The 21,960-nt window shown below is 39.3% G+C and overlaps 1 protein-coding gene and 1 pseudogene across 2 annotated transcripts in view; one reads left to right on the top strand and one right to left on the bottom strand.

Annotated features, from left to right (window-relative positions):
• GLO1 (glyoxalase I) overlaps window positions 1-21,960 on the top strand; it is a 31,919-nt gene that overhangs the window by 1,185 nt on the left and 8,774 nt on the right. Inside the window, exons 2-3 of the mRNA XM_032253616.1 lie at window positions 12,213-12,295; window positions 14,444-14,584. Coding sequence (XP_032109507.1) covers window positions 12,213-12,295; window positions 14,444-14,584 — 224 coding nt within the window. The remainder of the gene's footprint in view (window positions 1-12,212; window positions 12,296-14,443; window positions 14,585-21,960) is intronic.
• LOC116533723 lies at window positions 14,921-15,781 on the bottom strand (annotated as a pseudogene). The gene has a single exon (XR_004261411.1). The product of XR_004261411.1 is annotated as an adrenodoxin-like (transcript).

The raw sequence follows: 21,960 nt of genomic DNA, 5'->3' as shown, positions 1-21,960 counted from the left end.
AAGGTAAAAAAATTCCCTGTCACACTCATCTGACTTGTATATACCTTAATATTAATACCTGGTTATTTCATATAATGTAATTGAGTCACTCAATGTAAAATAATGTCTTAGATACCTGGGGATTTTATGTAATAGGTTATTTCAAATAAACTAGAAAGATTCCTGGGAGATTTTTGTAAAATATAGTAAGGAAATGTCCTTGCATCTTAATTTACATTCTATAGTATCTAAATTTCTCTTGAGGATTTGGAGTAATTTTTGAGATCAGTAATTTTTGGCCACGGAAATACCACGTGGAGACATAAAATGGAATACGTAATAATAGCTGGTATCTATTGAGTGTGGCAGGCCCTGGCTTGGTGTTTTAAGTACATTGTTCAATCCTAACAACCCTATGAAGAAAGCATAATTATGATCTCCATATTACAAATAAGCACACTCAGGCGCATAGAGGTGCTGAGTGATTCGCCCAGGGAGGAGCCCACACTTCAGCCTCCACCCTGTTCTGCTTCAGGGGTGCTGACTCCAGCAGTAATTTTGGAGTTTCCCATGAAGGAAAATAAAAAACCTCAATAAAGGCTGGGTGTTGTGGCTCACGCCTGTAATCCCAGCACTTTTGGAGGCCAAGGTGTATGGGTCACCTGAGGTCATGAATTCAAAACCAGCCTGGCCAACATGGCAAAACTCTGTCTTTACTGAAAATACAAAAATTAGCTGGGTGTAGCAGTGGGCGCCTGTAATCCCAGCTACTCTGGAGGCTGAGGCAGGAGAATCACTTGAACCTGGGAGGCAGAGGTTGCAGGGAGCCAAGATCATGCCACTGCACTCCAGCCTGGGCAACAAAATGAGACTCTGAATTTTTTTAAAAAAGCCCTAAATGAATTCAATTCAGTTTGATGACTTGATAGAGTTACACTGTATGTAAAGAAGATGGTAAGTACTTGGGGGATACTGGGATAAGCAAGATGAGGTCCCCTCCCTTCACCTACTTATATCAATTCAAATACACAATGGACCTAAGATTAGGGTGCTATTGAAATTAGAAATCGCCCTGGGAGCACAGAAGAGGTAGAGGTTTTTAAAGGTAGCATCAATGGTATGGTGTATGCACAGGGTATTTGGAGTCTGAAGACCTGCATTTGAATCCCCACTTCTGTCATTGGCTGCAGTGACCTTGGCAGGGCAGTTGGCCTGAGTTTGTAGAAGGAGCATAAAGATATCTTAGACAGCAGCTAGGAGGATAAAAATGACATGTATTATGTTCTCTAAACTATGAAGAGCGATACAGACAATTCAAGGTTGTATTTCAGCAAAAATGTGGTTTTAGGATGGCAGAATTGCAATGCAGGGCAGGTCCTGGAGGGTTGTTGGTGTTATGGTTGCAGTTATTATGTTATTGGTTGCAGTTCAGGTTATCTAGGCAGTGGTGGGAAAGGCTAAAATGGTAGGTTGGGGCCAGATCGTGGAGACAGCTTTGGGTATCACATCTAAGGAAGTTAGATTTTCTATAGATACTAGGGAATGAGTCAGGATTTTGAAGCATTCTATATAGTAGATTGGAGGGATCCAAGTCTGGAGGTGATTAGGCCATTTAAAAAGCTCTTCCAGAAGGTGAGTTAAGTGATGAGGGTCTCGTTTGTAAAGAAGAGAGTAGCAGTGGCACAGAGTCAACTTGGTTTTCGATCATTTGCATCTTCATTAAGTCCAAAGAATGTATGGCTATACCACATTTTAGCAATCTTTCTTGGATAACTTTCTTCAAAAGGTCAGATTCTCCTTCCAAATGGTGATCTCCTGGAGATCTTTTATTTTTTACTATCTGTATCTGTGTCCACTGATACAGTAGACAATGTCCTCAGTGTTGCCATTATTTCTACCACCACTACCAATGTCTGCTTTCACATCATTCCATATATATGTATATATATGTATGAATGATGCGGCCCCTGTCCCATTGAGGTAGCTGGTAGAATTGAATGCAGAAGGCAGAATAGGGAATGGAAAGGAGGAAGGACAGTGGCTAGATAAATGGCTGACTATCCTAGGCACTATTCTATGTAGACATAGAGAATCATAATATATATAAAGACATAGTGACATCAGAGAACTGAGGCAGGGACTTACAGGTAACAGTGAATGAAGTTATAAGCAGGGGGACTTGAGAGAAGGGTGAGCAAAACAATCATTGGGGTACTCAAAGAAAAAATGAGAACTCCCATTATATTCATTTGTTTTTCTCACCCTGTAATGATTTCTATTTAAATGATAAGGGTATGAAATGGAAAATGTTTGAGATGACCAGTTGAGGGGAGCAGTGATAACCGTTGGTGTTAGAGAAGTATACAGCTACATATGTGCCTGCTTTTGGGACTGTCTCTCAAACATATTAAGGAACCACTGAGGTATTGATTTTTAACCCAGAAAAGACGTGACAGGGTTTTCTTTATAGAAAGATCACTCAGAATTGCATGTAGATAAGCCTATGAAAAGCAAAGAGATACTAGTCTAGGCAGGAAGTAGTGAGGACTTCTTGCTTTCCTCAAGGTATACTGAAAGCAGTTGAAAAGCTCACTTTTAAAAGTCTGGAGAACAATTTTGTTCATTTTTGTTTTGTGGGAGATGACACCTAGTAATAAAGAGTTAACTCTTTCCACTTTTATGAAAATGTGACTTTTTGTTAACTCCCTAGTTTTCCAAAAAACAATGAAAAAATGCGTTAATTGCTTATGGTAAAAATAACCCAGTTGGTAAATTGCATCTGGAGAGGGAGAGTTGTCAATACTTGACAGGGAGAATTGTCAATACCTGACAGGAAGCCATAGCTTTGGACTTCCTTGCATGTAGTGACTTTTTTTTTTTTTTTTTTTTTTTTTTTGAGACAGAGTCTTGCTCTGTCGATAGGCTAGAGTGGTGCAGTGGCTTGATCTCGGCTCACTGCAACCTCTGCTTCCCGGGTTCAAGTGATTCTCCTGCCTCAGTCTCCCAAGTAGCTGGCACTACAGGTGCACACCACCATGCCCAGCTAATTTTTGTTTTATTAGAGATGGGGTTTTACCATGTTGGCCAGGATGGTCTTGATCTCTTGACCTCATGATCCGCCTGCCTTGGCCTCCCAAAGTATTGGGATTATAGGCCTGAGCCACTACACCCAGCCTGTAGTGACTCTTATAAGTGTCCCTTATGGAGATTCTGGAAGCTGTGCCTGTGGAGTTGCTACTAGAGATATTGGCTCCTGTAGTACCTGGAGCCTTCTTCTGCCTCAGGGTGATTTTCGTTCATACCCAGTGTGAATCTTTTCCCTATATCTGATCTGCGTAGACTCCTGTAAGGAGTCCCACTGAAGAGGAACACCTGATACTTCTTTGTTGGCAGTCTACGTTTTCCTAATTGATACCCTTTTGAGTAAACTGGCAGCATGTATGGCCTATGGCTATGGTTGTCTTATACGTCTGGATGTTTAATTGAGCCTTAAGAAGACTTTCTGTTGGGGACAGTGTAACACCTTTAAAAGTTCTTTGAGAGACAAAGTAGATGGTCTCTAAAGGGAATTGGGTCAGTCTTATTAAGGCCAAACACACTTTTTAAACCAGAGAAATTTTTTAATTTCTGAAAATGTGGCTAATGCAAGTGTGGAACTTCTCCTTTCTGAAGACTGAAGGTAATGGAGGTGCTATGGTCTGATGTTTGTGTCCCCTTAGAATTCATATGTTGAAATCCTAATCCCTGAGGCAATGGTATTAAAAATCCCTTTTTGAATGTGATTAGGTAGAACATGAGGACAAAGGCTTCATGATTAGGATTAGTACCCTAGAAAAGAGACTGTAAAGAATGATCAAGCCCTTCTGCCATGTGAGGTCACAGTGCAAAGATACCATCTATGATGACAGACACTAAATCTGCAAGTGCCTTGATCTTGGACTTCCCAGCCTTCAAACCTGTGAGAAATAAATGTTTGTTGTTTGTAAGCCCCCAGTTTATGGAATTTAGTTACAGCAGCATAAATGGACTAAGATACGAAGCAATGAAGTTTTTAACTTTGAGTAAGATGTAACCTCTTACAAAGGTCTTTAGTAATACTTCTAGAGAAATAAGAATCTTCATCACTAGAAGAGAACTTGAGATTTCCTAGGTAGAAAACACAATGTCAAACGTTTTTTATCATTGTTGTGGCTTTTTGACCAGTTTTTATTCATCCTGAAAATAGACATATAGTAACCAAACACACTCATATCCCATTGTGGAAGGCAATTGTATAAAATTCATTTAGAGACTCTGCTTCTGGCAAAATGAAATAGACATACTTTTCCTTATTCCTCCTGCTAAGTGTAACTAAAAACTCTGGACATGATATATAAGACAAACATTGGAAGACTCTGAAAGGTAGTGAGAAGAAGGTAGACTTGCTAGTGACCTTGAGACCCTAGGAACAACATGATGATAAGTTTCCTAAGTTTTCTTTTGGCCTCATACTATTCCTATTTTTTCTGAACTTAAAAAAATAATGAAGAAGCTGAAGAAGCTAGCAACCTGGAAATGCCAATGGACACAGACCAAAAAAAGCCTAATTAAAACCTGCTCTCTAGCCACAGGACCTGGAAATGGGCAGTATTTCCTGGCAAGACAGAAAACTTTTAGACAATAACTGCTCTACTCCAACTATACACCACAGAAAAAACTGTGGCCTCAGTCTCACCCATGCCAGCAAAAGCTGAGTGGGGAGCCTAGATTTTTACCCAACAAAATGTAATGAGCTGCCCAGTCTTCCCTTGCTAAAGTGATGCTGGGGAAGACTGAGTAAGGAGCCAGGACTTCGATCCTGCCAGGCTTTCTCCTCTTGACATATCAGTGGAGACACATGAGGAACCTAAAATTCCACCCCAACCCAGCAATGGAAATATTTAAGACAATTGTAAGTGGGAGAGGGTACATGGATGTAAAGAGATGTGAGGTTTCCGTACCTTGTTCAAATTAATAAAATGATGTCACCAAATGACTGTGATAGCTTATATTTGTGTGTATATACATATCGTATGTATATGTGTATATGTATATATACACCATACGTATATACATACATAGTAACACCTAGAGCCACCACTAAAAAGAGCAAAGAGATACATACAAAAATACTATAGTTAAATCAAAATTGAATTTTAGAAATGTTCCAGTGACCCAGAGAAAGGCAAAAAAAAAAAAGAAAGAAAACATTTAAAAAGAAAGAACAGAAAACAAACATGAATAAAATGGCCAACTTAAGCCCTAACATTGCAGTAATTACAGTAGATATAAATACGTTAATTAAGAGACAATGATTGATAGAGTGGATTAAAAAACAGCTGTACGCTGTCTACATGAAACTCACTTCCAATATGATAGAGACAAGTTAAAAATGAAAGGATAGAAAAGGTAAGTCATTAAGATATTCATCAAAAGAAAGCAGGAGTGGCTATCTTGATATCACATAAAGTAGACTTTGAGCAAAGAAAATTACCGGAGATAAGAAGTACATTATATAGTGTTAAAAGAGTTGTGATTTACCAAGAAGACAGCAATCATAAATGTATGTTACTAAACAACAGAGCTATGAAACACTTGAAGCAAAACTGATATAATGGAAAGGAGAAACAGAAAAATCTAAAATTATAGTTGGAGATTTCAACACTACTCTTTCTTTTTTTGAGACAGGGTGTCACTCCTGTCACCCAGGCTAAAGTGCAGTGGTGCATTCGGCTCACTACAACCTCTGCTTCCCAGGTTCAAGGGCCCCTCCTACCTTAGCCTCCTAAAGAGCTGGAACTACATGTGTGCACCACCACGCCCAGCTAATTTTTGTATTTTTTGTAGAAATGGAGTCTCACTATATTGCCCAGGGTGGTCTTGAACTCCTAGGCTCAAGCAGTCCACCCACCTCAACCTCCCAAAGTCCTGGGATTGCAGCATGAGCCACAATGCCCAACCAACACTCCTCTTTCAACAACTGATAGAACTAGACAGAAAATTAACAAGGAAACAGAAGAACTCAACAACACCATCAACAAATAAGATTTAATTGGTATTTATAGAATGTTCCACCCAGCAACAACAACAGAATTCCCCTTTTTTTTTTCAAGTGTCCATACAACATATACCAAAGTAGACCATGACCTGGGTCCTAAAGCCAACTTCAGCAAATTTAAAAGAATTGAATCATGTATTCTTTAGCCACAATGGAATCAAACTAGAAATCAGTAGCAGAAACCTAACAGGAAAATCTTTAAGCACTGGGAAACTAAATAGCACACTTCTAAATACATAATCCGTGGATCAAAAAGGAAGTCTTGGGAAATTTTTTAAATGTTTTGAGCTGAACGAAAATGAAAAAGGGATCTTAGCTAACAGTGCAAAGGGGGAAATTTATAGCACTGACTGCATACATTATAAAAGAATAAAGGTCTCAAATTAATAACTTAAGCTTCCTCCTAAGAAACTAGGAAAAGAAGAGCAAAATAAACCCAAAGGAAGGAAATAAAGAGCAAAAATTAATGAAATTAAAAACAAAATCAGTGAAACAGAGCTGGTTCTTTGAAAAGACCAGTAGAACTGACAAACCTGTAGCAAGACTGACAATGAACAAAAGAAGACACAAACTACCAATATCAGGAATGAATCAGGGGATATACCACAGAACTTTCTGACATAAGAAATATTAAAAATAACTTTGTATACATAAATTTGACAACTTAACCTGAATCGGACCAATTCATTGAAAAACTACCACAGCTCACCCAATATGAACTAATATGATGTGTCTTATACCTTTTTTCTTTCCTTCTTTTTTTGAGATGGACTTTTTGCTCTTGTTGCCCAGACTGGAGTGCAGTGGCACAATCGCAGCTCACTGCAACCTCCGCCTCCTGGGTACAAGCGATTCTCCTGCCTCAGCCTCCTGAGTAGCTGGGATTACAGGCACAGGTCACCACACCAAGCTACGTTTTTTGTATTTTTAATAGAGACGGGGTTTTATTATGTTGGCCGGGCTGTTCTCAAACTCCCGACCTCAGATAATCCTCCCACCTTGGCCTCCCAAAATGCAGGGATTACAGGTGTGAACCACCACACCTGGCCAAGAAAAGAAAACTACATACCAATATCTCTAATGAATATAAATGTAAAACCCTTGACAAAATATTAATAAACAGAATTCAACAATATGTGTAGAAATAATTCTACATCTTGACCAAGTGGGGTTTATATCTAGGATGCTAGGCTGGTTCAGTATACAGAAATCAGTACGTATAATCCACTCTATTAAGAGGGTAAAGAAGAATCACATGATCATATTAGTTGGTACAGAAAAGACTTGACAAAATTCAAGGCTCATTCATTATTTTTTTAAGTTCAGAAAAAATAGGAATAGAAGGGCCTTTCTTTAACTTGATGAATGCTTCTCTTAAAAAGTTAGAGCTAATATTACGCTCAATGGTGATGCTTTCTCCCTAATTTTGGTAATAAGACAAGGATGTCTGCCGTTATCACTCTTATTTGACAAAGTGTTGAAAGTTCTAGCCAGTGCAGTAAGGCAAGAAAAGGAAATAAGAGACATATGGGTTGGAAAGGAAGAAATCAAACTGTCCTTATTTGAAGATGACATGACTGTCTACATAGGGATTAAAAAGTAATTTACAGGAAGCTCCCAGAATTCATAAGTGAGTTCAGCAAGGTTGCAGGGTATAAAATACAGTCACAGAAATCAATCACATTTCTATTTACTAGCAAAGAACACACAGTCACCAAAAATTAAAGAATACAGTACCATCTACAATTGCCCGATAAAATGAAATACTTAGATGTAAATCTAATAAACATATACTGAAAACAGCAATGGCGATGCAAGAAGGCATAAATCTAAGTAAATGGAGAGATCTGTTATGTACATGATTGGAAGACTCAGCATAGTAAAGATGTCGTTTCTCCCCAAATCAATATACATATTTAACACACTCCTTATCAAACTTTTTTTTAGATAGTGACAAGGTTAAAGATTGAGAGGCAAAAACAAACGACAACAACAAAAAAACTAGAATAACAGTTTTGGAAAAGAATAAAATGGGAAGAATTTGTCTACCTGATTTTAAGACTTACATAGCTACAGTAATCACTAATCTGTGGTACTGGCAGAGAGAGAGACACATAGAACATTGAAACAGAATAGAGAACCCCAAAATACACCTACACTAGTATGCCCAACAGCTTTTTGACAAAGATGAAAAAGCAGTTCACTGGAGGAAGTGTAACCTCAACAAATGGTGCTGACACAATTGGACATCCTTAGGTTAAAAATGAAGCTCTACCCAATTCTCATTCCTTATACCAAAAAAATCCATTTACTGGTGCTTAAAGGGGCCTTTATCCTTTGGTTCACATCCCTGCTTCATTTTTACAGTTTTATAAGGATTGTATCATAGGCATGTTGGACAGGCACTAGAAACATCCTTGATTGTACCTTTAAAGTTTTCTCACAGTAGTTTTGTTAATTAAATTTGGAGAATGACACTTCCCCCACCCCACCCCCCAAAAATCCCTTATTGTTTCTATTGTCCCACTTTTTGATAAGACACAGGAGCAAATCTTCGTCACCTAGTATCCATCCCAGTAAAACCAAAGATAGTTTAGGCATAAAAGATGTCTTATTTTTATTGTTCTAAATTTAGAGCATGATAAGGGAAACACAAAGTTAAGGATTGTCAGGTGAGACAAGTCTTACTTTTTAAAACAGGAGATACATGTATTTTAAACAATATTTTAGAACCATAATACACAGCAATAATTTTTAGGAATTTTTTAAAACAGGAACATTTTCTCAAGATCATGCAAGTGTTTATAAGCGGTACAGGGAGTTAACAGAATCTTTTGGTGATAAAAATAAAACTCTGTTATCTGAGCATAGAATAACTTGATCATTTTTTTTTTAAAAAAGCCCTACTTGTTTTTATATCATCCATATAACAATTTGTGGCAAAAGATTTGTAAGCCTCTATTTTATAGATAAATTCACTAACATTGACTATATCTTACTTTTTTGGCCATGTATAGACTTTTTAAAGTTAATTTTAATATTCTTTTATGTGTATGTATTAAAGCAGATATAGTACATAGCTCTTAATAATAAAGGCTGTAACATTAATTTTAAGATATAATTAATCTCAATAGCATAGTAAGTGGTAGTTTCATATGCATATGTGTATATATGTATTGTTTTTAAAAATTCAGTATACTGTTGTGTAAATTCCCATGCCATTAGATTTAATATACCATCTGTATATATCTCCATGCCATTTAATATACCTCTAAGCAGCATTTTAAATGTTTTTCATAATATTCTATTATGCCTGTGTCATACTATCTAACAATTCCTTTGTTGTTAGAGGAAACTAGTGGTTAAAAGCAAAGACTTTGGAATCAGATTGCTTGGGCTGGAATTTTTTCTCTGCCACTTACTTTCTCAGCTGTAAAACGGGGATGATAGATAATAATATGCATCTCATGGGGTTGTCGTGAAGATGACATGAATTAGTTTTTGTAACTCTCTTAGAACAGCATCTGGCACATAGTTGCTGTGTAAGTGTTGTGATGGATGCCTTTGTACATAAATCTTTATCAGAGTAATTATTTCCTTAGAATTTTAGAAAGAGAACATCTTGGTCAAAGAATATGAATTCTTGAATACTCTTGAGATTCCAGTTGCTTTCCAGAAAGATTGTAAGGTAAGGATATGATAGACTGTGGGATAGAATAGCTAGGGTTGTCCAACTTTGGCATGTACTTGGCATGGCATCTATACCAAAAAGTAAATTCTTTGCCCAAGATATATGCATTTGAGTATAGCCTGTATGGCCTGGACAGAAGTAATGGTAAAGTCATTATCTCTTAATTCCATAGGTTTGAGGTCCGACATGGGTCTGTCCCACGGTATTGACAGGACTGAGTTCCTTACTTAGAGGCTCTGGAGAAGAATCTGTATGTAAATCCATTTAAATTGTTCCCAGAATTCAGTTTCTTGATGTTGTAGGATAGGGGTCTCAGTTTCCTTGCTGGCTGTCAGCTGTGGGTGGGTATGGTGGGGCGGGAGCAGAGGGGCGTCTGCCTTTAACCCCTGGCACATGTGCCCATATGTTTCAGAGCCAGTACCTGCAGGTTGGCTCCTTCTCACACTCAGAACCTGTCCAACTTCCCCGTATGCCACACCCCTCTTCTACTTTCTTTGCCCTCTCTCTCTCTCTCTCTTCTACTTTTAAGGTTTCGTGTGATTACATTGAATCCACCTCACTAATCCAGGCTAATCCCATTTTAAGGTCCTCTGATTAGTGACCTTAATTCCATCTCAGAGTTTCTCACAGCAGCACCTAGGTTAGTGTTTGAGAGAATAAGGAGGGACACCTTTAGAATTTAGTCCTTGCTTGCACCTCCCTGCAGAGACTGCAGTGCACTGGCTGAGCACCAGTGCTGGGAGGACAGCTGCCCCCCATGAGGCCTGCCAGCTAAAGTTTGTGTGATTGTGTGTGGTCAGGCCCGAAAGATCGTACATAAGACTTTGCCCTGCAGATGGCTTCCTCAAGCAAACATTGTAACCAATAGAGAAGCAGCTACCACTCATATTAGCTGGGAAAAAAAGGATGTTTGTTATTTTTGTAGTGTTCACAGTGCCTTGTTTTAATATATGCTTAGACCAGAATGTGAAGTGGACATGGTCTTGCTGCTTTAAGATTTTTTTTTTTTTTTTTTTTAAATTTGGTATCACCTCATGGCAGCCACAGAGTGACTTTTCTGTATGTTCAACAGGAAAAAATCAAGGCCCAGCTGGGAGTATCAGGCCAGCACCTGGATATACAGAGTTACTTTTCTCTTTCTCAGCTGCTTGATAAAACTGAGATCTTTAGGACTATAGCATCTGACTGAGAAAAGCAGCCCAAATGTTCTAGAAACATGTAACCCGCCTGGTATGTGATGATAATCTTTGAATAAAGAATTTAATTATTATATTCACTAAGATCAGTTTTAATAAGATAGTTTTTAGGCTAGTTTTAAGTGAGAATTTTAATGCTTAAGAATATATTTCAGTTATTTAAAATTTAGTAAAAGGGAAAAATGTAATTTCCTAATGATGCTCAATGAATTACATTTTGTATTTTATATGATATAAGTTATATAGGAGAAAGATGACATGTGGCTGCAAACAAAGTGGTCAGAATTTTCAGGCCTGTTTTGTCAAGCCATGGGTATAACAGAAAAAAAATCAGGAAGCACCAGTGAGGTTCACAGACTCATGATCTGAAAGGTACATACCAACCGTAAAGGGAAACCAAAACTTAGAGGCCTTGGACAGTTAATCACTCAGTGTCAGCTTCTCATCTGTAAAATAGGGTACAAATATCTATCGATAGTAATACCTCACAGAGTTATTGTACCTAGTTAAGTCCTAAGTAGGATTATTAATGCTATTGATAACCTTAACCCCATGAATTTACATACCTTCTACCCTTTTCTCAGTCAAGCCCTCTGTTTCCTGATAAGTTAGTTGAACAGTTTCCCAAAGGTGTTAGCAACAGTAACTTTTTACCCTTTTAGTTGTTTAGGAGTCTAGGATCTTGTGAGTAACTCTTTGCTAATTTGCATGGTTACCAGTAAATGGCTCTGAAAGGGCATTTATGCCTTCATTCGACAAATATTACAGTGAACAAACTGTTTATGTGTAAAATCAGTGTCTTAGTTTGGGTAGCTCCAAAGCAGACTAGAGAGATAGGTGTGGTTTCAAGTAGTTTATGCGAGAGGTGGTCACAGAGAGCTCTGTGGAGTTGGGGAGAGAGGGTGGTAATAGGTGTACACAAGTGGGTTACCACTGTGGGCAACTGAGGTTCAATCCTGCTGGAGATTCTCTGAGGGACTTTGTGGTACGTGCCTCCACATTGTCCCACCAAGGGACAAGGATGCTAGGTTTTTTATCCACCATCGGTTGAAGATCTCCTGGGGTGGAAACTTTCTGACACTTTGGACTTGCCCCACACAGGGGCCTCCAACCAGAAAACACCGCTTGGCAGAGAGCCTTACCAAGTTGCAGGCGGTAGGTTAACAACTGGGTTGTAATGGTGGACTGTTTGTGTATCTTGTTACAGAAAGCACAATTAATGTTGGTAATACAGGGTAAAAGTTAAAGATGTTTAAATATTTTTCTTTAGGATTTCCTATTGCAGCAGACCATGCTACGAGTTAAGGATCCTAAGAAGTCACTGGATTTTTATACTAGAGTTCTTGGAATGACGTAAGTAAAGTACTTATTGGCACCTGAGTGTTTAAATATATAGCTTTGCAAATGTAGAGAATGTTTTCAGACACATCTTAAAGTTTGTTTCAGAACTAGCAAAAGTTCTTTTGGCCAGGAGCCTGTGATGAGGCCTGACGAGGCAGGGCTTATCCCTTAAGTTATTTTTCTTGTCTATCCCAGCCAGCCTCAAAGGGCAAAACAAGACACAAATACTTGGATTTTCTCCAATCTCCCTTCTCTCTGAGAGCTCCCAGCTAAATCCTTAACATGTTTAGACCCCTTTCGATGTTCTGGCCACTTTTAGCCTCTTGTTTACTTCAGAAAAGTTATGGATAATAAGGACTTATTACTCAGAAAACGAATGAGTTTACTTAAAAAGTGACCATCTGTTCCATTTTTCTAGGCTGTGTTTTCTTCTGCTGAACAGTTAATATCCACTGATCTTACAATCTTAAAGCATATTTATTTGTTTGTTTTCCTTTCTTTCCTCCAGCTTTATTGAGATATATTGAGAAATAATGTTATATTGTTGATTCGTTTCCCTAAATTATATGAGCATTTTGTTTGTTTTTGATCATATAGATACATGAATAATAAAACAATCTTCAAATTTAGTGCCTAGATAACTTGCTTCACATTGAGAGAAAGATTTAAGTAATATATGTCAATATTGAGAAAATTTGACCAGTTCAGGAAAACACAAAATGAAAAGTGATGGCTTCCCTCCCCAGGTTCTTCTCTCAGAGTTAACTGCTGTTCAGTTTCTTGTGATTTTTTTTCCATTCATTGTCTGATCCGCTGTAATGCTGACTTTGTGTTCAGGTCCCCAAATAGGGTACAAGTTGACAGTAAACTGGAAGATAGGCACAGCTGAGAATAGCCAGTTGCAACAGTTCCGCTTCCTTCAGTCCCATCCGATTGGTCCATAAAGGTTGTGTAGTCTGCTTTAGTAGATGCAGAGATTGTTTTTCATGATTGGAGTATTTGAGGTGTTTATTAGAGTAAATCTTATTTGTGATAAGTCAGTGCATGGATCTAAGTGGGCCAAGACATATTATATAGCAGTGATGATGAAATAAAAGATTTGAAACAGAACTCTAGAAACTTTCCATTTGTTATATGCTTCAGCCATTTGCTCTTATTGATTATGAACAAGGTCATCTTTGAGCATTTAATCCTGAATAATCTAAAGAAAATCATATTATATGCATTCTCATTCCACGTTGCTCATTGCAGAATAATCCTACACCATTTAAAGTCAAAGTTAATTACTTCGGTTATCTTTTTAAAACCTCAGAATTCATAATTCATTCACTTTTTCTCTCATATCAGTTTCTTCTTTTCCACAGTCTCTTTCCCCTCAGAGAAGCTTGAGTCTTCTCTGTTCTGGAATATTTCTTGCACTCTGCTCCCTTGCCCATCTCCCCACTGTCACCGACCATGCTTGCTGCTGTTTTACATGCTCACCTGCCGTTCTCTCTCCCCAGTGCAGCACAGGCCAGCTTATGCTTCCCCAGGCTGCTGACATTGCTCTCACGGGACCTTTCCATATCTCATGACCTTTTCTCAGGCTTAATACTGTTTGACCTTTCTGTAGTCTCTGATACTGTTAGCCACCTTACCATTGACATTCACGTCTTCTATAATATTAGTCTGTCCTTCTTCCTGCTTTCTTACCACCTATCCTTAACTTCCTTTCCTAGATGTTTTAGCATAGTAAGAACTCAATAAATGTGTTTATTTAACTGAGTGACATATTTATAAGTGTGTTTGTATGTGTGTATGTATATGAAATGACAAGGTCCTTTATATTTTTTCACTACAGGTAAACAAAATTCTCGTTTGGAGATAGCTGTTTCTATATATAAACAAGTACCATAATTTCAGCTAAATTTTATTATATTTAAAGAATTTATGAATTACAGCAGTTTTTAGTTTTTTTATTTCAAACATTTACAGATATATTTTTTAAATGAGATTTTTTCACTGATTTTTTTTTCTCCTGCTTATCCCATTAAAATAGGCTCACTACAGATAGTTCTTCTTTTTAGTAAAACTTGAATATTAAGTTATGTTGATTTTAGTATGAGTAAGCCTTTCCTGTTGTTAATGATTCAGGATTTTTTTGGTTTTTTTTCATTGCAGGCTAATCCAAAAATGTGATTTTCCTTCTATGAAGTTTTCACTCTATTTCTTGGCTTACGAGGATAAAAATGACATCCCTAAAGATAAAGATGAAAAAATAGCCTGGGCATTCTCCAGAAAAGCTACACTTGAGCTGACACAGTGAGTTTGAGTTTCTATATTCGTATATATTCTAGATTTTTTAAGGTAGTTTTTAAAAATCTTTTTCTTTTTTTTTCAAAATTTGGAAATATTTATTTATAAGGTTAATAACTATCTTTGAAGTTAAGCAGTTAACTGAGCAATTAAATATTTTTGTCCATATACAATCATATTTAACTACTGCTATAAATAAGATGGTCATAATTTCTCCAGTTTCAGTCTGAACATATAACTTATAGTAATAAGACACAGGTTCTAGTACAGATTTTGTAATTAGTGGTATAGCCCGTTAGATCTCTGCCTTCACCCACATCAAACAAGAGTAATATCTTTTTCTTAACCTATCTTCTAGGTAAACAGACGAGATTATATGAAAACATTTTGCTAAAGTCACTAAACAAACATAAGGAAAAAAATGACAGTTTTTTTTTTATCATATTAACTGTTTTCTAATACTTGATTGACATTTTTGTAATATAATCAAAATAAAAATTGCATACTTTCAAGAACTACAAAATTCAGTAGTTACATGAGGTGAATTAAAATAGTAAAGCTAGTCATAATACAAAGTCCACTCATCCATGTTCTCATTTAATAATATTAAGAAATAATAATTATAAAAATAGGTAAAATTCCATGAAAATACTCCTATTTGTTCTAGTTCAGGAGGTCTTGCTAACATCAATGGATTGTCTGGCATCAGCCACTGTTCCAGGCACTCGAACAGTCATATTGTCCATAGATTTTGTCAAGCAGATTTGGCAGCCCAACCATGATCTGTCTGTTAGTCCATATGCCAGATCGAGCATGTCATTCTCCTCATCAGTGATTGCATCTAACTTCTCAAATATGTGATCTTCAAAGATGAGGTGACAAGTTGAACAAGCCAGGGTTCCCTCACATGCACCAAAGCCATCAATATCTAGATTATTTTCAACCACAACATCTAGGAGATAATCACCAACTTTTCCTTTGGTTGTTAATGTTTCACCATCACGGTTTACAAAGTGGACTGTTATTTTTATCTTCTGAGCTGCTCTGTGCCCGCACTGACACACTCAGTGGACAGCTCGCCCCAGCGCTCCCCCGAGGCGCCCGGCTCCTCAGGAGGCCGCCCGCAGCAGCGCGGGACCCAGCATGGTGCAGCCACCGGCCTGCAGGGCCGCCGAGGCAAAAATCTTTTTCATTTTGTTTACTTACCAGTATAATTCAAACCAGGTCTGCCTAATCACCTCACATTTATAATAATATATTGAAGTGTTTTTTGTGTATCTTTCGATCTTTGTATTGTTCTTGAGCAAATGAGATTCTTTTCTTAGAGACGGGCTCTCTGAAGCCCGTTAACTTCTAGGCAATCTTCCTGCCTCAGCCTCCTGAGCAGCTTGGACTACAAGTGTGTGCCACCATACTCAGCTTACTTTTTTGTTTGTTTTTGGTAGAGGCACAGAGGCAAAGTCTCACTGTGTTGCCCAGGCTCGTCTCATACTCCTGGCTTCAAGTGACCTGCCCACCTTGGCCTCCCAGACTGCTGGGATTATAGGTGTGAGCCACCACACCTGGCCCATTTGTCTTTTAGATAGAGAATATAAGACCCTGAAATTGGGGTTCGATCCAAGATGGCCATTTAGGAACAGCTCAGGATAGCAGCCCCCAGTGAAAGCGCAGAGGGTGAGTGGATGCCGCATTTTTACTGCCCACAGACTAGGAAATTCCCAGGCGGAGGAACTCCACAGGTCACCAGCGTGGCTGTTTCGGCCAGCACGGCTGTGCCGGCAGGTGCCGCTGCTTTGCCCCGCCCGGCTGCTTTGTCGGCACCCCCGGAGCAGCGGTTCTCCGTACAAAATACACCGGTCCGGGTGCCCTTTTGGCTGGCGATTGGAGCCACGGGAAGTCGCCCATTCGTCTGTTTAAAAAGGGGACTGAGCAGGGAACCAGGACAGTAGATTCCAGGGCAAAAAAAAAACAGCACCACAAACCTCAGTGCTGCTGTTTAAGCCAGTGCAGTGAGTGGCCGCAGGGGAAAACAAATAGACCCCGGCGCCTCTTCAACAGGCGACTGGAACACAAACTTAAAAAAGGCTCTGAGGCAGGGAGCCAGGCGATCAGGCTCGGCTGGTCCCACCCCCACAAAAGAACAGCAACCAGAAACTCTGGATTGAGAGTTTCACAGCAAGAGCAGCTGAACCTGGGACGGTCCAGCTCTGTGGGGGAGAGGCGTCCACCGTTACCGAGGCAGCCCACCGCGACAGAGGTAGTCGGCCAATCCTGAGGCAGCCTGCCGTTGCCAAGGCAACCCGCCACAGCAGAGAGACTCCGCCTTAACAGAGGCGGGCTACCATCGCCAAAGCAACTCTAACTACACCCATATAAACAGGACTGCAAGGAAGTTCACTCGGCAGCTGGGCGGAGCCCACGGCAGCTCAGCAAAGCCTTTACAGGCCTACAGTGACTAGGCTGCCTCCTTGCTGGGCAGGGCAGGTCTGAAGGAAAAAAAAAAAGAAGGCAGCAGCATAACGGAAACTCATAAATAAAGCCCTAAATCCCTGGGACAGAGCACCTGGGAACAAAAAGCAGTCTATGAGTTCTGCTGCAGCAGACCTAAACGTACCTGCCCAGCAGCTCTGAATGAACAACAGAGCTCACAGCTCACCATTTGAGCTCCTATAAAGAAGAGACCGTCTCTTCAAGCAGCTCCCTGACCCCTATATATCCAAAGAGACACCTCAGAAAGGAGAGATCAGATTGACACTAGGCAGGTACCCTTCTGGGACAAAGATAGCAGAAGAAGAAAACTGGTAACAACCCTTACTGTTCAGCTGCTGCTGCAGGTGAACGCCAGGCAAGCAGGGCCTGGAGTGAACCTCAGCAGACCTACAGCAGAGGGGCCAGACTGTCAGAAGGAAAACCAAGAAACAGAAATAACCTCATCATCAACAAACAGAACGTCAATCTGAAAGATTTGAGACCCAATCTGAAAGCCAGCAACTACAAAGTCGACAGGTGGATAAATCCTTAAAGATGGGAAGAAACCAGCGCAAAAAGGATGAAAACGCCCGAAACCAGAACACCTCTCCTACTACAAGGGATCACAACTCCCTCACCAGCAAGGGAACAAGGTTGGAGGGAGAACGAGTGTGATGAAATGACAGAATCAGACTTCAGAAGGTGGGTAGTAAGAAAGTTCTGTGAACTTAAAGAACATGTTCTAACCAAATGCAAAGAAACTAAGAACCTTGAAAAAAGATTTGACGAAATGCTAACGAGAATGGACAAAATAGAAAGGAATATAAGTGAATTGATGGAGCTGAAAAACACAACATGAGAACTTGGCGAAGCATGCACAAGTATCAACAGCCGAATTGACCAAGCAGAAGAAAGGATATCCGAGGTTGAAGATCAACTCAATGAAATAAAATGGGAAGGCAAGACTGGAGAAAAAAGGGTAAAAAGGAATGAACAAAATCTCCAAGAAATGTGGGACTATGTGAAAAGACCTAATCTACGTTTGATAGGTGTACCTGAATGCGACGAAGAGAATGAATCCAAGCTGGAAAATACTCTTCAGGATATTATCCAGGAAAACTTCCCCAACCTAGCAAGGCAGGCAAACATTCAAGTCCAGGAAATACAGAGAACACCACAAAGATATTCGTCAAGAAGAGCAACCCCAAGGCACATAATCGTCGGCTTCACCAGGGCTGAAATGAAGGAGAAAATACTAAGGGCAGCCAGAGAGAAGGGTCGGGTTACCCCCAAAGGGAAGCCCATCAGACTCACAGCAGATCTCTCAGCAGAAACCCTACAAGCCAGAAGAGAGTGGGGGCCAATATTCAACATCCTTAAAGAAAAGAACTTTCAACCCAGAATCTCCTACCCAGCCAAGCCAAACTAAGCTTCATAAGTGAAGGAAAAATAAAATCCTTTGTGAACATGCAAGTACTCAGAGATTTCGTCACCACCAGGCCAGTTCTACGAGAGCTCCTGAAAGAGGCTCTACACATGTAAAGGAACAACAAGTACCAGCTCAACTAAAGGGCAAAACACCCGCTAGCACCAAAATGGCAGTATCAAATTTGCACATAACAATATTAACCCTAAATGTAAATGGACTAAATGCCCCAATCAAAAGACACAGAGTGGTACATTGGATAAAAAACCAAAACCCATCAGTGTGCTGTATCCAGAAAACCCATCTCACATGCAAGGATACACAAAGGCTCAAAATAAAGGCATAGAGGAAGATTTACCAAGCAAATGGAGAGCAAAAAAAAGCAGGAGTTGCAATTCTCATCTCTGATAAATTAGACTTTAAAGCAACAAAGATCATAAGAGACAAAGAGGGACATTACATAATGGTAAAAGGATCAATGCAACAAGAAGCGTTAACGATCCTAAATATATATGCACCCAATACAGGAGCACCCAGATACATAAGGCAAGTTCTTAATGACTTACAAAGAGACTTAGACTCCCACACAATAATAGTGGGAGACTTTAACACCCCATTGTCAACATTAGACAGATCAACCAGACAGAAAATTAACAAGGATATCCAGGACTTGAACTCAGACCTGGACCAAGCAAACCTAATAGACATCTACAGAACGCTCCACCCCAAATCCACAGAGTATACATTCTTCTCAGCACCACATCACACCTACTCTAAAATTGACCACATAATTGGGAGTAAATCACTCCTCAGCAAATGCAGAAGAACGGAAATCATAACAAACAGTCTCTCAGACCACAGTACAATCAAGTTAGAACTCAGAATTCAAAAACTAACCCAGAACCGCACAGCTTCATGGAAACTGAACAACTTGCTCTTGAATGTTGACTGGATAAACAATGAAATGAAGACAGAAATAAAGATGTTCTTCGAAACCAACGAGAATGAAGACACAACATACCAGAATCTCTGGGACACATTTAAAGCAGTCTCTAGAGGAAAATATATAGCAATAAGTGCCCACATGAGAAGCAAGGAGAGATCAAAAATTGACACCCTATCGTCAAAACTGAAAGAGCTAGAGGAGCAAGATGAAAAAACCTCAAAGTCTAGCAGAAGACAAGAAATAGCTAAGATCAGAGCAGAACTGAGGGAAATAGAGACACAAAAAACCCTTCAAAAAATCAATAAATCCTGGAGCTGGTTTTTTGAAAAGATCAACAAAATAGACAGACCAATAGCCAGATTAATAAAAAAGAAAAGAGAGAATAACCAAATTGATGCAATAAAAGATGATAAAGGGGATATCACCACAGATTCCACAGAAATTCAAACCATCATCAGAGATTATTACAAACAACTCTATGCACATAAACTAATAAACCTGGAAGAAATGGATAAATTCCTGGACACTTGCCTCCTCCCAAGCCTAAACCAGGAAGAAGCCAAAACCCTGAACAGACCCATAACAAGGTCTGAAGTTGAGGCAGCAATTAAGAGCTTACCACCCAAAAAAAGCCCAGGTCCAGACGGGTTCACAGCCAAATTCTACCAGACATACAAAGAGGAGCTGGTACCATTCCTTCTGAAACTATTCCAAACAATACAAAAAGAGGGAATTCTTCCCAAATCATTTTATGAGGCCAACATCATCCTGATTCCAAAACACGGCAGAGACTCAACAAGAAAAGAAAACTTCAGGACAATATCCATGATGAACATAGATGCAAAAATATTCAATAAAATACTGACAAGCCGATTGCAACAGCACATCAAAAAGCTTATCCACCATGATCAACTAGGCTTCATCCCGGGGATGCAAGGCTGGCTCAACATACGCAAGTCTATAAACGTAATTCACCACATAAACAGAACCAAAGACAAAAACCACATGATTATCTCAACTGATGCAGAGAAGGCCTTTGACAAAATTCGACAGCCCTTTATGCTAAAAACCCTCAATAAGCTAGGTATTGACAGAACATATCTCAAAATAATAAAAGCTATTTATGACAAACCAACAGCCAATATCATACTGAATGGGCAAAAACTGGAAGCATTCCCCTTGAAATGTGGCACCAGACAAGGATGCCCTCTCTCACCACTGCTATTCAATATAGTATTAGAAGTTCTAGCCAGAGCAATCAGGCAAGAAAAAGAAATAAAGGGCATTCAAATAGGAAAGGAGGAAGTCAAATTGTCTCTATTTGCAGACGACATGATTGTATATCTAGAACACCCCATCATCTCAGCCCCAAATCTCCTGAAACTGATAAGCAAGTTCAGCAAAGTCTCAGGATACAGAATCAATGTGCAAAAATCACATGCATTCCTATACACCAATAACAGACTTAAAGAGAGCCAAATCAAGAACAAACTTCCGTTCACAATTGCCACAAAGAGAATAAAATACCTAGGAATACAACTAACAAGGAATGTAAAGGACCTCTTCAAGGAGAACTACAAGCCACTGCTCAACGAAATAAGAGAGGACACAAACAGATGGAGAAACATTCCATGTTCATGGTTAGGAAGAATCAATATGGTGAAAATGGCCATACTGCCCAAAGTAATTTACAGATTCAATGCTATCCCCATCAAGCTACCAATGACCTTCTTCGCAGAACTGGAAAAAACCACCTTAAACTTCATGTGGAACCGAAAGAGAGCCCGCATAGCCAAGTCAATTCTAAGCAAAAAGAACAAAGCGGGAGGCATCACACTACCAGACTTCAAACTATACTACAGGGCTACAGTAGTCAAAACAACATGGTACTGGTACCAAAACAGAGATATAAACCAATGGAACAGAACAGAGGTCTCGGAGGCAACACAACATATCTACAGCCATCTGATCTTTGACAAACCAGACAAAAACAAGCAACGGGGAAAGGATTCCCTGTTCAATAAATGGTGTTGGGAAAGCTGGCTAGCCATGTGCAGAAAGCAGAAACTGGACCCCTTCCTGACACCTTACACTAAAATTAACTCCAGATGGATTAAAGACTTAAACATAAGACCTAACACCATAAAAACCCTAGAAGAAAATCTAGACAAAACCATCCAGGACATAGGTGTAGGCAAGGGCTTCATGACCAAAACACCAAAAGCATTGACAACAAAAGCCAAAATAGACAAATGGGACCTAATCAAACACCACAGCTTCTGCACGCAAAAGAAACAGTCATTAGAGTGAATCGGCAACCAACAGAATGGGAAAAAATTTTTGCAGTTTACCCATCTGACAAAGGGCTGATATCCAGAATTTACAAATAACTAAAACAGATTTACAAGTAAAAAGCTAACAAGCCCATTCAAAAGTGGGCAAAGGATATGAACAGACACTTTACAAAAGAAGACATACATGAGGCCAACAAACATATGAAAAAATGCTCATCATCACTGGTCATCAGAGAAATGCAAATCA

Source organism: Sapajus apella, unplaced genomic scaffold (genome assembly GCF_009761245.1).
Source record: "Sapajus apella isolate SASKATOON/1434 unplaced genomic scaffold, GSC_monkey_1.0 scaffold83, whole genome shotgun sequence".
Lineage (NCBI taxonomy): Eukaryota > Metazoa > Chordata > Mammalia > Primates > Cebidae > Sapajus > Sapajus apella.
The sequence above is the reverse complement of the archived record's forward strand: the minus strand, read 5'-3'. Positions and strand labels throughout refer to the sequence as shown.